Source organism: Scyliorhinus canicula, chromosome 8 (genome assembly GCF_902713615.1).
Source record: "Scyliorhinus canicula chromosome 8, sScyCan1.1, whole genome shotgun sequence".
In the NCBI taxonomy this organism is placed as follows: Eukaryota; Metazoa; Chordata; class Chondrichthyes; order Carcharhiniformes; family Scyliorhinidae; genus Scyliorhinus; species Scyliorhinus canicula.
In genome coordinates, this window is record NC_052153.1 from 91,431,964 (window position 1) to 91,452,655 (window position 20,692).

General features: G+C 46.0%; 1 protein-coding gene across 1 annotated transcript in view; it reads right to left on the reverse strand.

The window, feature by feature from the left end:
* Window positions 1-20,692, reverse strand: part of vps13a (vacuolar protein sorting 13 homolog A) — a 634,190-nt gene that overhangs the window by 487,303 nt on the left and 126,195 nt on the right. Inside the window, 1 exon segment of the mRNA XM_038803880.1 lies at window positions 3,507-3,649. Within this exon segment, the coding sequence (XP_038659808.1) occupies window positions 3,507-3,649 (143 nt within the window).

Here is a 20,692-nt window from a genome sequence, read left to right on the forward strand (position 1 = left end):
GCATGGGTTAGTACCTGGAACTTTGATGTTGTGGCCATTTCGGAGACACGGATAGAGCAGGGCGAGGAATGGTTGTTGCAGGTGCCGGGGTTTAGATATTTCAGTTAGCTCAGGGAAGGTGGTAAGAGAGGGGGAGGGGTGGTATTGTTAGTCAAGGACAGTATTACGGTGGCTGAGAGGACATTTGATGAGGACTCGAATACTGAGGTAGTATGGGCTGAGTTAAGTAACAGGAAAGGAGAGGTCACCCTGTTAGGGCTTTTCTATAGGCCTCCGAAAAGTTCCAGAGGTGTAGAGGAAAGGATTGCAAAGGTGAATCTGGATAGGGGCTAAAATAACAGGGTAGTTGTTATGGGGGACTTTAACTTTCCAAATATTGACTGGAAACACTATAGTTCGAGTACTTTAGATGGGTCCGTTTTTGTCCGATGTGTGCAGAAGGGTTTCCTGATGCAGTATGTAGATAGGCCAACAAGAGGCGAGGCCATATTGGATTTGGTACTGGGTAATGAACCAGGACAGGTGTTAGATTTGGAGGTAGGTGAGCATTTTGGTGATAGTGACCACAATTCGATTACGTTTACTTTAGCGATGGAAAGGGATAGGTATACACCGCAGGGCAAGAGTTATTGCTGGGGGGAAAGGCAATTATGATGCGATGAGGCAAGATTTAGGATGCATCGGCTGGAGAGGAAAACTGCAGGGGATGGACACAATAGAAATGTGGAGCATGTTCAAGGAACAGCTACCGCGTGTCCTTGAGAAGTATGTACCTGTTAGGCAGGGAGGAAGTGGTCGAGCGAGGGAACCATGGGTTACTAAAGCAGTTGAAATACTTGTCAAGAGGAAAAAGGAGGCTTATGTGAAGATGAGACGTGATGGTTCAGTTGGGTTGCTTGAGAGTTACAAGTTAGCTAGGAAGGACCTAAAGAGAGAGCTAAGAAGAGCCAAGCGAGGACATGAGAAGTCTTTGGCAGGTAGGATTAAGGATAACCCTAAAGCTTTCTATAGGTATGTCAGGAATAAAAGAATGACTAAGGTAAGAGTAGGGCCAGTCAAGGACAGTAGTGGGAAGTTGTGCGTGGAGTCCGAGGAGATAGGAGAGGTGCTAAATGAGTATTTTTCATCTGTATTCACACAGGAAAAAGACAAAGTTGTCGAGGAGAATACTGAGATACAGGCTACTAGACTAGAAGGGCTTGAGGTTCATAAGGAGGTGGTGTTAGCAATTCTGGAAAGTGTGAAAATAGATAAGTCCCCTGCGCCGGATGGGATTTATCCTAGGATTCTCTGGGAAGCTAGGGAGGAGATTGCTGAGCCTTTGGCTTTGATCTTTAAGTCATCTTTGTCTACAGGAACAGTGCCAGAGGACTGGAGGGTAGCAAATGTTGTCGCCTTGTACAAGACGGGAAGTAGAGATAACCCCGGTAAACTATAGACCAGTGAGCCTTACTTCTGTTGTGGGAAAAGTCTTGGAAAGATTTATAAGAGATAGGATGTATAATCATCTGAAAAGGAATAATTTGATTAGAGATAGTCAACATGGTTTTGTGAAGGGTAGGTTGTGCCTCACAAACCTCATTGAGTTCTTCGAGAAGGTGACCAAACAGGTGGATGAGGGTAAAGCAGTTGATGTGGTGTATATGGATTTCAGTAAAGCGTTTGATAAGGTTCCCGACGGTAGGCTATTGCAGAAAATAGAGGCATGGGATTCAGGGTGAATTAGCAGTTTGGATCAGAAATTGGCTAGCTGAAAGAAGACAAAGGGTGGTGGTTGATGGGAAATGCTCTGACTGGTGTCCAGTTACTAGTGGTGTGCCACAAGGACCTGTTTTGGGGCCACTGCTGTTTGTCATTTTTATAAATGACCTGGAGGAGGGCGTAGAAGGATGGGTGAGTAAATTTGCAGATGACACTACAGTCGGTGGAGTTGTGGACAGTGCAGAAGGATGTTACAAGTTACAGAGGGACATAGATAAGCTGCAGAGCAGGACTGACAGGTGGCAAATGGAGCTTAATGCAGAAAAGTATGAGGTGATTCATTCTGGAAGGAATAACAGGAAGACAGAGTACTGGGCTGATGGTAAGATTCTTGGTAGTGTGGACGAGCAGAGAGATCTCGCTGTCCACGTCCATAGATCCCTGAAAGTTGCCACCCAGGTTGAGAGGGTTGTTAAGAAGGCGTACGGTGTGTTAGCTTTTATTGGTAGAGGAATTGAGTTTCGGAGCCATGAGGTCATGTTGCAGTTGTACAAACCTCTGGTGCGGCCGCCTTTGGAATATTGTGTGTAGTTCTGGTCACCACATTATAGGAAGGATGTGGAAGCATTGGAAAGGGTAGAGGAGATTTACAAGAATGTTGCCTGGTATGGAGGGAAGATCATATGAGGAAAGGCTGAAGGACTTGAGACTGTTTTCATTAGAGAGAAGGTTAAGAGGTGACTTAATTGAGGCATACAAGATGATCAGAGGATTAGATAGGGTGGACATCAAGAGCCTTTTTCCTCGGATGGTGATGTCCAGCAGAAGGGGACATAGCTTTAAATTGAGGGGAGATAGATATAGGACAGATGTCAGAGGTAGGTTCTTTACTCACCGAGTAGTAAGGGCGTGGAATGCCCTGCCTGCAACAGTAGTGGACTCGCCAACACTAAATGCATTCAAATGGTCATTGGATAAGCATATGGACGATAAGGGAATAGTGTAGATGGGCTTCAGAGGGGTTTCACAGGACGGCGCAACATCGAGGGCCGAAGGGTCTGTACTGCGCTGTAATGTTCTATGTTCTGTGTTCTAGTCAAGCCTGTGGCAAAGAGTGGGATGTTTGAGGACTACTGAAAGTTTGGGGTATGTAATCAAGAGACAGAGCACCTGAGGGTGGTGAAAGGAAAGAAGACATGATGATCGAAGAGGTGTTTCAGAAGGGCAAAGAGAAAGTAGTTTTTAAGAAAAGGAAATCAAATAGAGATCGGGTCCAACTCAACAGCCAAAAAGCAAAGGTAAATGGGCTCAGAAAAAGTTAGAGGGATAGTTAAATTAAAATTTTGATAAATAAATACCAGATAGTAAATGGGATATAGGAAATGAAGAGGAGATAACAGGAATGTGTCCAGAGTCAATGTTAATTACAGTTCTTAAATGTAGTTAAGTTTATGTATTGCAAAATGTAATAATGTTAATCAGACTCTTGAAAAACAAACTTCAGAATCAGAATTAGGTTTAGTTCAGGTTTTGTTTTGGCATACTTTATAAGTGGCTAGTAATCTCTCTTGTGAATAGCAAGAGAAAATCCATAAAGAGATTAATTGTACATGATCATCAAAATTAGTAGGTGGTTGGGCTGAAGAAGGTTTTTGTTTTTCTACATTCTTATTACAATCATTTTTCAGTCATAGCTCTGGGAAAAAAGTTTTTTTTTTAAAAAAACAATATATATGGGATCAGCTTCCAATTGAATAAATTAAATAAACCCAGGCAATTGTGTTACAAAAGTTATAAAAACCTACTTTATTGCTTGTGCTCCTGGTCTCTGGATCAGTGTTGTGTTCACGTCAATCACAGCGAATTTCATGATCTCTGGCTCGTTGTGTTCTTCTCTAACAGAAATGGACATGCTAACCAGCTTCACAGAAATTTTCACTGCTTCATACTATGAAATTAATAAAATTAAAAAGTGATAATAATTATTCACTGTACAATGTATGTAAAATTTTCATTCAATTTCAAAAAGTCTGTTACAATAACAAATTACATTTACATTTAAATTAGCAGAACACAAATATATCAAAGATTTGTAAGGGTGGAGAAAGCCGCCAATGTAGAAGAGGGCTAAGGGCGATGGAAGAATCTGAAAGCAAGGAGAATTTTACAATTGAGATGTTGCCGAGCTAGCTGGAAGGAAGATGTCATGGTACTGGAGAAATCTAGTGGTTGGAAGTTCATCTCGGGATCAAATAGAATGCAAAGGTTGAAAATGATCTGGTCCAACTTCTGAGAGCAAACAGGAAGAGGGATCATTTGGGTGGTCAGCGAACAAGTTTGTAGTGGGCCAAAGCAAATAGCTCAGGTTTTTACAATATTTTGTTGAGTACATTGCTGCTTCAACTGAACATTGGATAAGAAACATAACAATTTAGAGACCATGAAGGGACCAAAAGAGGTGGTGATGAGGTAGAGCTGGGTGTCATCTGGGTACACATGGAACCCAATGTATTTTTGGATAATATGCTAGAGGGCAGCCTGTGGAGAGGAAACAGGATGGGGTGAGGGATAGATCCCTTAGGAACTCCAGAACAACAGTTTAAAAAAAAAAAATCACTGGCGTTTAAAATAATGTTGAATTGATGTTAATTTTGATTATACCTAGAAACAATCTGTACAACGTTCCAAAAAGAAGCCAAATCTTATTCCACTGCCCCTTAATTGGAAATTTAAAAAGAATTGGGTACTCTAACTCAAAAAAAAAATAGAATAAAGATGCTCCCTCACCCAGCATGGACATGGAAATGAACACCCCCCCCCCCCCCCACTTCACCCCAGAGACACAGCACCTCGCCCACAAAACACCCCCAGAAATAACCTGGGCAGTGCCAAGGTACTGGCTAGGCAATGACACCACCCCCCCCCACCACCACCCCCCTCCCACCCGTCGGGGATGTACTTACCTGTGTGCCTCAGGCAGGTTATGTTCACCAGTTCCATGTTTTAAAAAATCAGTTGCAGGAGTATCATGTGATGCGAGTGCGGTAGTGGCTGCGTTTCACGAGCTCGAGCTCTGCTCATTTTGAACCTTTGTTTTTACCCATGTACCCACCTCATGTCTTTTTTCGGTTTATATGGTTTTACTATGTACCAAGATTTGTTGGTCAATGGTTCAGCCACTTTTGAGTAGAGACAATTTGCTTTAATCCTTGTTGATTTGTCACAGCTGGATGGAATTGGGGTTGGGCCTAGTCTTTGGAAGCTGAGCTGCCTTTCAGAGACTTCTCGTTCTGACGATGAGGGGAAACAGCCTCTCAGCATTTACCCTGTCAAATCCCTTAAGAATCCTATGATTCAATGAGATCACCTCTCCTTCTTCTAAATTTATTAGAATCCCAACCTTTTCAATCTTTGCTCATAAGCCAATCCCCTCCATATAGAGGATCATCCTAGTGAACCTTCTCTGAACCACCTCCAATGAAATAATATTGTCCCTTAAATAAGGGGATTAAAATGGTTTACAGTATTCCAGGTGCGGTATCACCGGCACCTTGTACTTTTGCTGCAAGACTTCCCGACTCTCATACTCCAACCTTCTTGAAATAAGGGCCAACATTCCATTAGCTCTGTTGGTTACCTTCTGCACATGTGTGCTCGCTTTCTGTGGGTTTGTGCACAGTGCTCCCAAGACCCTTCATGTTGCAGCTTTCTGCAATTTTTCTGTATTTAAATAATATCTTGATCTTTTATTCTCCCTTATAAAATGAACAACTTCAGCGCCGGTATTCTCCTTTCTGGGGACTAAGTCCCTACTCTGGCAGGAGAACCGGCACCAACCACTCCGGCGTCAACAGCCCCCGAAAGTGCCTGCAACCGGCGTGGCGTGAATCTTGCCCCCTCCCGCCCCCTAACCAAGGTTTTATATAGCTGCAATATGATTTTCCAACTCCTGTACTCCTGTCCTGGCTGATGAAGGCAAGCATGCCATGTGCCTTCTTAATTACCTTGGCCACCTGTATTGCACTTTTAGGGAACTGTGGACCTGCACGTCCAGGCCCCTCTGTATGTTATCTTCTAAGGGTTCTGCTATTTACAGTATAATTCATACCTAGATTTAATCCTCCAAAATGCATCACTTCGCATTTGTCCGGATCAAACTCCATCTGCAATTTCTGTGCCAAGTCTCCAATCTATCTACATCCTGTTGCATCCTCTGACAATCCCCGGTACTATCAGCAACTGAGTCAATCTTCGTGTGATCAGCAAACTTACTAATCAGACCATCCAGATTTTCCTCCAAATCATTTATACATACTACAAAAAAACAGAGGTCCCCACACTGATCCCTGCAGAACACCACTAGCTGCAGATCTCTATTCCGACAAATACCTTTCCACAGCTACTTTGTCTTCTGTACCAAGCCAGTTCTGTATTCATCTAGCCGATTCCACCCCGAATCCTATGTCACTTTAGTTTTTGTACCAGTCTGCCAAATGGGACCTTGTCAAATGCCTTACTAAAGTCCATATAGACTACATCCACAGCCCTTCCCTCATCACTTTTCTTTGTCACCTCTTCCAAAAACTCAATTAAGTTGGTGACACATGACCTTCCCCATACAAAATCATGCTGACTGTCACTAACTTGTCCATTTTCCTCCAAATGTGCATATTTCCTGTCTCTCAGTTTCTTTTCCAAAAGCTTCCTCACCACTGATGTTAGGCTCACCGGCCTGTAATTATCCTACTTCCTTTCTTAAACAAGGGAACAACATTGGCTATTCTCCAGTCCTCTGGAACCTCGTCTGTGGTCAGAGGATGTGAAGTTACCTGTTAAGGCCCCAGATATTTCTCCCCTCGTCTCCCACAATAACCTGGGATAGATCCCATCCATTCCTGGTGACCTGTCTACCATAATGCAATTTAGGATACTCAACACTTTCTCCTTTGATATATTGACTTCCTCCTTTGATATATTGACATTCTCAAGAGTGTTCCTATACCTGACCTCAACATCAGTCATGTCCTTCTCCCTGGAGAATACCAATACAAAGTACACATTAAGGATTTCACCCATTTCCTGTGATTCCACGTACAACTTCCCTCCATTGTCCTTGAGTGGGCCTACTCTTTCTCTTGCTACCTTTCTAAGTTTGCTAAAGGCATTTCATGGCCCCTTTTAGCACTCCTAATTCTACATTTAAGTTCCTTCCTATTTTCACTGTACTCAAGGGTTTTTCGGTGCTTCCTTTTGACTAAGTTTACAATTTCCCTTGCCATCCATGTTCCTGAATCCTGCCATTTCGATCCTTCATTTTTGCAGGAACATACCTGTCCTGCACTTCAATCAACTGGCCTTTAAAAGCCTCCCACATGTCACACGTGGATTTGCCCTCAAATAGCCGCTCCCGATCCACATTCCCCATGTCTTATTTGGATGTATTTGGCCCTCACCCAATTAAGCACCTTCAAACTTTTATGGAATTACAGTCACTAAGCCCAAAATGCTCCCCCACTGAAACATCAATTACCTGGCCTGGCTCATTCCCCAATACCAAGTCTTGTATGGCCCCCCTCTCTGGTTGGATTGTCAACATACAATTATCAAAAAGCCCTCCTGGACACATCTAACAAATTGCTCTCCATTAAAGTCCCTGTCTGTAAGGAATTTCCAGTCAACATGGAGACGTTAAAGACACCCATCTCAACTACCTTGATTTTTTCACATCTTTTCAGTATCTGACTACACAACTGCTCGTCTGTCTCCTCCGGACTGTTGGAAGATTTATAGCACACTCCTAACTTGTGATTTCATCTTTTTTATTCCTGAGCTCCACCCATAATAAAGTAAAGAAAATATATCTTTAATGTTGCTACTGGAAGGAGATTTTTTGGGTAATTTCGGGTAATTTCTAAAGTGGTGCACGTGAAACTGGATCCGGGACCCCGGGAGGCCATATTCGGGGTGTCGGACCAGCCAGGCTTGGAAAACGGGTACAGAGGCAGATGTTGTAGCCTTCGCATCATTAATCGCCCAAAGGCGGATCCTGATGGGTTGGAGAGCAACCTCTCACCCTGTGCCCTGGCGTGGTGGGGGGACCTGTTGGAATTCTTGACTCTTGATAAGGTTAAGTTTGAACTGAGGGGAAGGATGGAGGGGTTCTACAATTCATGGGCATTATTCGTTATGCACTTTCAAGAACTGGATAACATCGAACATTAGTTGGGGGGTGGTGTGTGTTAATGGCGACCATGGGTGATTCCCGATTCCTTTTCTCATTTGTTTATGTGAACATGCGGGCTAATGTTTGGGGTTTGGAGAGAGGATGGGATTGTTGTTATTGATATGGGTATTGACATATTTGTTACTGATTATTGTTTATTGTTGGTGGGTGTAAATTTGGTCTAAAATGTGAAAATGGAGAATAAAAAATATTTTTTAAAAAGTAGGCTTACATTAACACTGCAATGAAGTTACTGTGAAAATCCCCTCGTCACCACATTCCGGCACCTGTTCAAGTACACAGAGGGAGAATTCAGAATGTCCAAATTACCTAACAGCACGTCTTTCGGGACTTGTGGGAGGAAACCGGAGGGCCCGGAGAAAACCCACACAGACATGGGGGCTAGTTAACCCACACAGACATAGGGGCAGGTTTAGCACACTGGGCTAAATTGCTGGCTTTTGAAGCAGACCAAGGCAGGCCAGCAGCACGGTTCAATTCCCGTACCAGCCTCCCCGAACAGGCGCCGGAATGTGGCGACTAGGGGCTTTTCACAGTAACTTCATTGAAGCTTACTCGTGACAATAAGCGATTTTCATTTCATTTTTTACATGGGGAGAATGTGCAGACTTCGCACAGTTACCCAAGCCGGGTATCAAACCTGGATCCTAGAGCTGTGACGCAATAGTGCTAGCCACTGTGCCACCGTGCTGCCCACAGTAGCCTTACGACAAGATCCCTCCAATGTGTCCATCCTCAACACAGCTGCGATCTGCTCCCTAATCAGCAACTCCCCCACTTCTTTTGTTTCCTCTTCTGTCCTGTCGAAAACAACAATATCCTGGAATGTTAAGCTGCCAGTCCTGTCTCTCTTTTAACCATGTCTCCATAATTGCAATTACCTCATAGTTCCATGAAGTAATCCAGGCCCTCAGTTTATCTGTGTTACCAGTCGTACTTATTGCATTGAAGCAAATGCACTCCAGACCCAATGTCCCACTGAGCCCTGTGGCTTCCCTCTGCCTGCTCTTACAACGTGTATCTCAGTCTCACATTTTTCCCTCCAGTCTCTATACTTACTGGCAGACTATTCCGGCTCTCCCGGCCCCCCCCCCCCCCCCCCCCCCCCCGAACATCACTAGCAAACCTACTGCCCAGGATATTGATGCCCCTCCAGTTCAGGTGCTTGTACAGCTTTTTGTCTTTCTCATAGTTCTCAGAGTTAAGAAGAGCGAGGAGAGGACACGAAAAGTCCTTGGCGGATAGGATCAAGGAAAACCCTAAGGCTTTCTATAGGTATATAAGGAACTAAAGAATGACTAGAGTAAGATTAGGGCCAATCAAGGATAGTAGTGGAAAGTTGTGTGTGGAATCAGAGGAGATAGGGGAAGCGTTAAATGGATACTTTTCGTCAGTGTTTACACTGGAGAAAGACAATGTTGTCGAGGAGAATACTCAGGTACAGTTGACCAGGCTAGATGGGATTGAGGTTCACAAGGAGGAGGTGTTAGCAATTTTGGAAAGTGTAAAAATAGATGAGTCCCCTGGGCCAGATGGGATTTATCCTAGGATTCTCTGGGAAGCCAGGGAGGAGATTGCAGAGCCTTTGTCCTTGATCTTTATGTCGTCTTTGTCGACAGGAATAGTGCTGGAAGACTGGAGGATAGCAAATGTTGTCCCCTTGTTCAAGAAGGGGAGTAGAGACAACCCTGGTAATTATAGACCTGTGAGCTTTACTTCGGTTGTGGGTAAAATGTTGGAAAGGGTTATAAGAGATAGGGTTTATAATCAACTTGAAAAGAACAAGTTGATTAGCGATACTCAACACGGTTTTGTGAAGGGTAGGTCATGCCTCACAAACCTCATTGAGTTCTTTGAGAAGGTGACCAAACAGGTGGATGAGGGTAAAGCAGTTGATGTGGTGTATATGGATTTCAGTAAGGCGTTTGATAAGGTTCCCCACGGTAGGCTATTGCAGAAAATACGGAAGTATGGGATTGAAGGTGATTTAGCGGTTTGGATCAGTAATTGGCTAGCTGATAGAAGACAGAGGGTGGTGGTTGATGGCAAATGTTCGTCCTGGAGTTCAGTTACTAGTGGTGTACCGCATGGATCTGTTTTGGGGCCACTGTTGTTTGTCATTTTTATAAATGACCTGGAAGAGGGTGTAGAAGGATGGGTTAGTAAATTTGCAGATGACACGAAGGTCGATGGAGTTGTGGATAGTGCTGAAGGATGTTGTAGGTTACAGAGGGACATAGATAAGCTGCAGAGCTGGGCTGAGAGGTGGCAGATGGAGTTTAATGTGGAAAAGTGTGAGGTGGTTCACTTTGGAAGGAGTAACAGGAATGCAGAGTACTGGGCTAATGGCAAGATTCTTGGTAGTGTAGATGAACAGAGAGATCTCGGCACCCAGGTACATAAATCCCTGAAAGTTGCCACCCAGGTTAATAGGGCTGTTAAGAAGGCATATGGTGTGCTAGCCTTTATCAGTAGGGGGATTGAGTTTCGGAGCCACGAGGTCATGCTGCAGCTGTACAAAACTCTGGTGTGGCCGCACCTGGAGTACTGTGTGCAGTTCTGGTCACCACATTATAGGAAGGATGTGGAAGCTTTGGAAAGGGTTCAGAGGAGATTACTAGGATGTTGCCTGGTATGGAGGGAAGGTCTTACGAGGAAAGGCTCAGGGACTTGAGGTTGTTTTCGTTAGAGAGGAGAAGGCTGAGAGGTGACTTAATAGAGACATATAAGATAGTCAGAGGGTTAGATAGGGTGGAGAGTGAGAGTCTTTTTCCTCGGATGGTGATGACCAAAACGAGGGGACATAGCTTTAAATTGAGGGGTGGTAGATATAGGACAGATATCAGAGGCAGTTTCTTTACTCAGAGAGTAGTAGGGGTGTGGAACGCCCTGCCTGCAACAGTAGTAGACTCGCCAAATTTAAGGGCATTTAAGTGGTCACTGGATAGACATATGGATGAAAATGGAATAGTGTAGGTCAGATAGGCTTCAGATGGTTTCACGGGTCGGCGCAACATCGAGGCCAAAGGGCCCGTACTGCGCTGTAATGTTCTATGTATGATCTGTACAGGTCCCACCTTTCCCAGAAGACATCCCAGTGATCCATATATCTAAAGCCCTCCCTCCTGCACCAGCTCTTTAGCCACGCGTTCAACTGTACTATCTCCCTGTTCCAAGCCTCGCTAGCACGCAGCATGGGGAGCAATCCTGAGATTACTACCCCAGAAGTCCTGCTTTTTAGCTCCTGGAGAAGAGTTTAAATTGCACTGCAAGAGTTAGTTGATTTCCCTTAGCACTTGGGTTCTCGGGGTATTGTTTTCTTCTTCTGTCATTCTGCGTTGTAGCTATGTGTGAGCTGTCGGTCCTGTTTGGGTGCAGACAGGTAACTTTTCCGTGGAAGGAACATGTTGGGAATTCCGCCCCTGATTCATCCGGTCTTATTTGTTCTTAATTACGTAATGACTATTGTTTTGTGCTGTACCTGTTGTGCTTTTGTTTGTTTGTTGATGCAAAATTCTTTTAAAAAATTGAAAACCCCAATAAACTTTGAAAAAAAAAACTATTGTAAACCCGCCGACCTGATGCCACGCTACAAATTGGATTATAAATCAGGTTCCGATCACTGTGTAGCAGAAACAATCTTACGTCACTGAAGGGGTGGCGCAATTGAGCAGGGAAATCCCACCAGTGCAAAAGCCGTTTTGGGTCTGCTGTTCGATGCTCCGGCCCCTTCATCATTCCCACCTGCCAAAAACAGGGGGGGGGGGGGGGGGGGGTATATAAAAATAAATTTAGAGTATCCAATTATTTGTTTTCCAATTAAGAGGCAATTTAGCATGGCCAATCCATCCACCCTGCACATCGTTTGGGTCGTGGGGGTGAGACTCACGCAGACACAGGGAGAATGTGCAAACTCCACACGGACAGTGACCCAGGGCTGGGATTGAACCTGTACCTCGGTGCCGTGAGGGGCGCAGTGCTAACCACTGTGCCACCCTTCTGTAAATAACTATAAAAAGAAGAGGTCACAGGCATGATGAACAGGACCCAAACAATAATCATAGCCCATTGTGATGAGGTATCAATAAAGAAATGGTGGGAACTCATCAGAAAGGTATGCCGGTTATCATGGGGGGGGGTTTATTAAAAAAAAACTTTTTAAATACCATTTACAAACTCCTACCCTTGAAGAACAAAATACTCAAACCATAATACCCCCCTTTCCCCCCTCAACTAATCAGTGCCTAATTCCTAAGGATAAAAGACAAAGGTCGCTACCTCCGTTAGGCCTGGGCCCAGGACCCACCAAAGACAGCCACCAACCCCGTATCTAAGATGAGAAGCAGGAAAGCCCTTAGTCCCAGTCAGATCCCTACCCGTACCCTCAAAAACCTGCAAAAAAATCTTTCCAGAGGCACTGAAGGATCTGAAACAATTTCCCTCCCCCCACCAAACAAATAAGCTAGGCCCACTGAACCTTGCCCAAACTGGTCCAACAAGCTACAGCCCCTCCCCCCACACCACTCCCTTTCACTAATTGAAACTTTACAGCTAGCAAAAGCAACCCCCACACAGGGTGTATGTTAAAAGAGCAAAGACAAAAACAACACTTCCCAAACCGTTCCAGCTACGGGAGAGTTAGCAAAGCCCAACACCCTTGAAGTCTCTCTGGGGGCCGTATATCTCCCACACTGTTACCCTAACCAGACAACCGTAGCCCCTCAATCCCAAACATACACCAGATAAAAACTACAAAACATCTCGAAACAACTCCTCACAACCGTCCCCATCAAGTCCCAATCAAATCCAATCTCGCCCAATGACATGCTCCTTGACAAATGCCTCCACCTCCTCCATGATGAAAAAATTATCTTTCAAGCAAAAAGCCACTCGCAGCCTCATCGGGTACACCACTCCTCTCCTGAATAGAGCTGACTTTGCCTTATTAAAAGTTGCATGCGGCTTCGCCAACTATGCTCTGACATCTTAGTACAACCAAATTATGCTTCCTTCCCACCTCCACGATTCACTTTGGCCCATTGCAGAACCCGTTCCTTCTCCTGGAGGCTGTGGAATCCAATAATCACTGCCAGCAGCAGCCCAGTCACCCAAGGCCTCTGCCAGAATACCCGGTTGGCCCGAACCAACTCTGGATGGGACAATCACCCATCCCCTACCCCAAAAGCTTGACAACATCTGAGAGAAGTATTCAGTCGGCCTTGGGCCCTCCATTCCCTCCGGTGACCCAACGATTTGGAGGTTCAGTCCCTTTGACCTGTTGGCCAAGTTATCCATCTTTGCCCTCAGAGTCTTGTTTCTCTCCTCCGCCAGCAACATCTCAGCTTCCAACGAGGCAATTCGATCACCAGGCTCCACATCTTTCCATATTTCTTCAACGCCTCTGAAGATTTTTCCAGCTTTCCCAAATCAGGCCAAGTGCCCCCTCAATTGACCGCTTAAGGGTTTCCATCATCACCCTGACGGCTACTCAAAATACTTTGTAAACTGTTTTTCAAACTCCTGCGCCATCACCCTAGTCAGCGTTTCCACTGTGATATGAGCACCCACCGCCTTCCCTCCTGCTGGACTTCATCAGCTTACTGGCTCCGTTGAAGAATTATCCCCTGTAATCTTATCACCAACCTTCTTCTTAGATTGACATATTTTCCCTGAGAAATTCCTTATTCCATACGATGGGCCAGACATTGGGTTAAAAAGTCCAAAAAGCAAAGACCATGGCAGGCGCCATCTTATATGCGACCTTCTTCTACCTGTCGCCACCGGAAGCCCTCATGGGGGATTTTAACATAGAACATAGAACAGTACAGCACAGAACAGGCCCTTCGGCCCTCAATGTTGTGCCGAGCCATGATCACCCTACTCAAACCCACGCATCCACCTTATACCTGTAACCCAACAACCCCCCCCCCCTAACCTTACTTTTTTTAAGGACACTACGGGCAATTTAGCATGGCCAATCCACCTAACCCGCACATCTTTGGACTTTAGACATCTTTAACCTACATATAGACGGGAATAATTAGATGAGCAAAGGTAGCGTAGCTAACAAATTAATAGAAGGTTTCAGGGTAATTTCTTAGATCAGCACATTCTGGAGCCAACCAGGGAGCATGCTATACCACACCTGGTATTGGGCAATAAGATAGTATTAACTAATGACCTCAGTGAATGTTGCCCTACGTAGTAGTGATCAAAACATGAATGAATTTTAGATTTGGTTTGCGGGACACAAGATGATGCAAGAGGGCATGATAGCAGATCTAGTGAAAGTGAACTTGCAATTTAGGTTAAGGGAAAGGTCAAAAGAAATGCAGTGATAGATATTAAGGGGATTTTTCTGAATTCACAGAATAGATAAATTCTAAGGGGAGGATCCACCATCCATGGTGAACTATAAAAATTGACAGTTCTGGGCCCAACAATCATCAGCGGCTTCATCAATGACCTTCCTTCCATCATAAAGGTCAGAAATGGGGATGTTCGTTGATAACTGCACCATGTTCAGCACCATTCATGACACCTCAGAAACTGGAGGAGTCCATGTCCAAGTGCAACAAGACTTGGACAATATCCAGGCTTGAGCTGACAAATGGCAAGAAACATTTGTCCTACACATGTGCCAGGTAATGATAATCTCCACAAGAGAGAGAGAGGATCTAATCAGCACCCCTTGACATTCAATGGCATTACCATGACTAAATCCCCCACGATAAACATCCTGGGGGATTACCATTGACCAGAAACTGAACTGGATTAGCCATATAAATACTGTGGCTACAAAGCAGGTCAGAAGGTATGAATTCTGCAGCATGCAACACCGCCTGAATCACCAAAACCAGTCCACCGTCTATAAGGCACAAGTCAGGAGTGTGATGGCATACTCCTCACTTGCCAGGGCGAGTATGGCCCCAACAACACCTTTTTTTTAAAAAAGTTTGTATTCAAGGCATTTTCATATATACAAACAAAATCACAACAACCACCAAACATCTCAATAAACAATCACACCCACTACCCCTCAATTCCCCTGGTGCCAACCCGTTCTCACATCCCACATGTTGAGATAATCCATTTTGGGAAGATGAATAAAAAATAAGTATTATCTTAATGGTGAGCCCAGAGGATAAATTGGATGTGAGGGAGTTTTTTTTTTTTGGGGGGGGGGGGGGGGGGGTGTCTTAAAGTAGGGAAGGAGGAAATGGCAGGGTTTGAAGAGCCAATGGGGAGGAGGTATGGACAGCGATAGGGAAGATGCATGCAAATAATGCACCTGGCCCGGATGGGTTCCCGGTGGATTCTTTCAGATGTTTTTGGATAGGATGGCGCCGCTGTTGATGGAGATGTTTGAAGATGCGGTGGCTAAGGGGCCCTCCCGGAGACAATGGGAGAGGCATCTATTTTGTTGCTGTCAAAAAAGGATAAGGACCCAGTGGAGTGTGGGTCATATCGGCCAATATCCCTGCTTAGGATGAAAGAGTGCCTTCCACAGGTGATTGGGGGAAGATCAAACAGGGTTTGTAAAGGGTAGGCAGTTATCCTCAAATGTGCGGCGCTTGTTGAACATGGTTCTCTCCCGATCAGAGGGCAGGGGATCCGGAAGTGGTGGCGGCACTGGATGTGCAGAAGGCATTTGATCGAGTAGAGTTATTTGTTTGCAGTGTTGGAGCAGTTTGGGATTGGACCCAAGTTTATGGTGTGGGTCAAATTGTTATATAAGGAACCGAAGGCAAGTGTTCATATGTACGAGATGAATTTGGGATATTTTCAGCTGCATAGAGGAACTAAGCAGGGGTGTCCCATGTACCCACTCTTGTTTGTGCTGGTGATAAGAGTCCTTGGCCTTCGCACTGAGGTGCTCGGATAAGTGGAGGGGAATAGTAAGGGAGGGTGTGGAGCATGAGGTGTCCCTGTATGCCAGTGACCTTTTGTTGTATATTTCTAACCCGGGTCCTACAGTGGGGCATATAATGGGGCTGCTCAAGTAGTTTAGGGCTTTTTCGGGATATACACTGAATTTAGAAAAGAGCAAGGCCGGGATTCTCCCCTACCCGGCTGGGCGGGGGGTCCCGGCGTAGCGGAGTGGCACCAACCACTCCGGCGTCGGGCCTCCCCAAAGGTGCAGCGGAGTGGTTGGCGCCGTGACAACGGCCTTTGACGTCCGCCACCCGGCGTCGGGGCTGGCCGAAAGGCCTTTACCGGTTCGCGCATGCGCCGGTGCGTCAGCTGCCACCACCGGTGCATGCGTGGTAGGGGGGGGTTCTCTTCCGCCTCCGCCATGGTGGAGGCCGTGGCGGCGGCGGAAGAAAAAGAGTGCCCCCACGGCATTGGCCCGCCCGCCGATCGGTGGGCCCCGATCGCGTGCCTGGCCACCGTGGTGGCACCCTCCGGGGTCCGATCGCCCCGGGGGTCCGCTCGCGCCGCCAATCCCGCCGCCACCAGAAGTGGTTGAAACCATGGCGGCGGGAGAGGTCTCTCAGTGGCGGGACTTCAGCCCATTGTGGGCCAGAGAATCGCCGCAGGGGGCTCGCTGATCGGCGCGGAAGGCACTCCAATCAGGGCGGCGTGATTTCCCCCCCCCCCCCCCCCCGCCAATTCTGGGTGTGGGAGCTAGCTTGGGCAGCGGCGAGGGGGGTGGGGTTTGCCATTTGGTGTGGCAACTGCTCACATCAGGCAATTGGGGATGCACGTGGCTCCAGTCTGGGCACTGTTCTATAAATTAAATTCTACAAGCATGGTTTGTTGGGTCAAGGCGGATTTGTTGAGTTGGGACAACCTTCCCTTAACCTTGGCGGCTGGTTGCAGGCGGTAAAGATGCGGTTTTTATTTTCATTCCTGTATTTACCAGTCTTTTTGCCAAAAAGGTTTTACATGGGGGTGGAACAGTTGATTTTATAGTTTATCTGGGCAGGTGTGGTAGCAAGGATTTGGTGGACAGTACTTCAGAGAGGGCGACAGTCAGGGGCTTTGGCCGTTCCAAATCTGTTGGATTATTAATGAGCGGCGAAGGTCGAGAAGGTGCTTGGCTGGGTAGGGAGCCAGGGGCAATGGTTGGTGAGGTTGGAGGCAGGCTCTTATAGGGGGTCACGGTTGCAGGCACTGGCAACAGCCCCACTCCCATTTGCCCCAGGGAAATACTCAGGTAGTCTGGTAGTGGTGGCCGCGTTGAAGATATGGAGGCAATTTCAGCAGCACTTTAAAGTAGGGGTGGGATCGAAGTTAGTGCCGGTCTGAGAGAATGAAGTGTTTGAGCTGGCGAGGCTGAATGCCAGGTTTCGGGGATGGGAGGAGCAGGGGTGATGGAAATAAACGATTTCTTTTAGAAGAGCGGTTTGCATGTTTGGAGGAGTTGATGGAGAAGGTTGGGATTCCACAGGGAAGGCCTTTAGCAGGTGCGGGATTTGCAAAAAAAAAGGTTCCCCCAATGTTTCCGGTGACACCAAGCTCCTCTTTGTTGGATGGGGTGTTGGTGGGTCACCTTTGCGATTTATGGGAGGCTTTTGGAGGATGATATGGCGTCACTAGAGGGAGTTAAAGCTAAGTGGGAGGAGGAGATGGGGTTGTGGTGTGAGGTTTTGCGTAGGGTGAAGCTTCAACCTAATGTGCGAGGCTGGGGTTAATACAGTTAAAGGTGGTGCACAGAGCGCACCTGCGAGATCGAGGGTGAGCTGGCTGTTTGAGGGAGTGGAGGACACATGCAAGTGCTGTGGGAGAGGTCCGGTCAATCATGTATATATGTTCTGGTTCTGCCCGAAGTTGGAGAAATTTTGGATGTTGATTTTCAGCACCATGTCGGCAATCCTGCACATGGATTTGGAGCCTCGTCCCTGGGGGGGCCATATTTGGGGTGTCGGACTTGCCGGAGCCACAGACGGGAGCAGGGCAGATGTTTTAGCCTTCGCCTCGCAGATTGCTCGCATGTGGGTCCTGTTGGAGTGGAGGTCAGCTTCTCCAACCTCTGCCAAAGTGTGGCTTGGGGACTTGAGAAAGTTATTGTATTTGGGGAAGGTTGAGTTTGCTTTGAGGGAGGTGATGGAGGGGTTCCACAAGAGACAGGTCTGTTTAGTCTACACTTTACCGCAACCATCAGCTGTGAAGGGGAGGGGGATGGTTGGGGTGGGGTTTCATCTGAGTTATTGGGGTATTTATTGGTGAAGTGGGGGGGGGGGGGGTGGTTCATTTCATTTTAATGTTTTCCATTTTTTTGTTTTATGTATAAAATGTTAATGTTAAAAATCAAAGAAAAATATTTTCAAAAAAAATCTAATTGCCGAGAGATTTCAGAGCTCAGAGATGCAAAGGGATCTGGGTGTCCTAGTGCAGGAATCACAAAAGGTTAGTTAACGCAAGTGCAGCAAGCAATTAGCAAAGCTAATATTATTTTATAATTTATTGCAAGGGGTGTGGAATACAAAGGAGGGAGGTTTATGCTTCAGTTGTACAGGACATTGGGGAGACCACATCTGGAGCACTGTGTACAGTATTGGTGCCCCTGTTTAACAAAAGATGGAAGTGCGTCGGAAGCAATTCAGAGGCGGTTTAGTAGATTATGGGTGGTTATCTTAGGAGGAAAGGCTGGACAGGCTAGTCTTGTATCCACTGAAGTTTAGAAGAGTAAGCAGTGACTTGATTGAAACATGCAGGATCCTGAGGTGACTTGACAGGGTGAACGTAGAATGGATCTTTCCTCTTCTGGAATGGAGGGACACTGGAATTATTCTTCAACACTCATCTGTTGAAGTGGCAGGAGCGACCATTATCATGTTAGATAATGTTCTCTGCTAAGTCCCAGAGCCCATGTGACTGAAGTTATGCTTCCCGACATGTCTGCAAATTCTAAGAGGGGGCACCTACGCAGGTTTTAGCTGAGAGAAGATTATCTAGAAAAAGTAATTTGCACCAGGACTGGTCCACAAGAGAATTCTTCACTGGGGTGCCATTCAAAAAAAAGGAGGAAATTATAGTATTATAGATTATGCCAATTGTGATTCCCTATTCAGTATTGCATTAAACCATAGAACTTGTGCAAGTAGTAATCTCTAACTAACAGTACACTGCTTCCAGCATCAGCCTTCTCGAATTTTAAAAATGTATTCATAGGATGTGGGCGTCGCTGGTTCGGTCAGCATCTATTGCCCGTCCTTAGTTGCCCTTCATAAGGTGGTGGTGAGCTGCCTTCTTGAACCGCTGCAGTCCCCAAGGTGCAGGCACACCCACAGTGCTATTAGGGAGGGATGTAGCCATCTGGGATGGCCACTTCCAGAATACAAAATGGATGTTTGCAAAGACTATAGGGAAACATGGACAATGCTAAGAAAGCAGGCAGGCACAGAGCTTGGATGCGTATTGAGAAGGCAACTCCCAGACGAGACTGAAACTGTAGGTCAATTAGCATATTGATGGCCCATCTCCAGGAACAAAGGAATAACATTCAAGTAACCGATACTATAGCACACACCCCGGTGCCAGAAAGACACAAACAAAGCAAGGCCAACGGCCACCAAAGACACGCCCAGCCATCAGGGCACCCACCCCTTTATTGGTCGAGATCAATACCAGTGATCAAGATGCGGTCCAATTAATTGGGGCCAAGTTCAAGGCCCGTCCAAAAGCGCGCGAAGCCCCCTTTGGGTATAAGAAGAAGTCCCCCAAGAGAGAATCGCGCTCTTCGACTCGGCTCTCAAAGCGGAGAGATCCATCCACCAGCTGCTGCACCAGAAGCAAGTAAGTCCAAGGTCAATGCTCGCCATCAGACGGACGACCTTAACTGTTCTCCTGTTACACCTTTGCACCCAACAGCCTCAGATCTGAACAACAGCCATTGTTCCTCTGACTGAGTGGGCACCCGAAGTTAAGTACAGGCGTTAGCGTTAGAGATAGTTTAGTTTATGGTATTTTGTGCATGAGTAGATATTACTGTGTGTGTAAATAAATAGTATTGACTTTGAACTAACTAACTGGTGCATTGGTTCTTTGATCAGTATTCGAGTTTGAACCTTGTGGCGGTATCAAAAGATACCTGGCGGCTCTAGAGCAAACATAATCAGGATTAAGGAAGGCGACCATATTGACCGCCATATTTAGAACCAGATAAACAGAGCAACACGGAGTTCCAGGATTTTGCCCCAGCGACACTAAACAAACAGCGACATATATCCAAGTCAGGGTGGTGAGTGACTTAGAGGGAAAATTCGAAGTGGTGAAGTTCCCAGGTATCTGCTGCTCTTGTCATTCTAGAAGGTATCAATCATGGGTTTTGAAGGTACTGCCGAAGGAACCTTGGCGAGTTACTGCAGTGCATCTTGTAGATGGTGCACATGACTGCAAAACTCCAATCCCTACTGAAATAAATCAATAGCTTGACCAGATACATAATCTGAAGAATCTGGAGCCCTTGAAAGGATATTTCTAGCCACATTTTCTATTTTTTTTTAAATTCAGAGTACCCAATTCATTTGCTCCAATTAAGGGGCAATTTAGCGTGGCCAATCCACCTAGCTTGCACATTTTTTGGGTTGTGGGGGCGAAACCGACGCAAACACAGGGAGAATGTGCAAACTCCACACGGATAGTGACCCAGAGCCGGGATCGAACCTGGGACCTCGGCGCCGTGAGGCCGCGGTGCTAATCCACTGCGCCACCATGCTGCCCCTAGCTACATTTTCAGTTAACAGGATGGAAATAGTTAGAAGAAAAAATAATTTTGTTTTAAAACATTGCTTACCCATG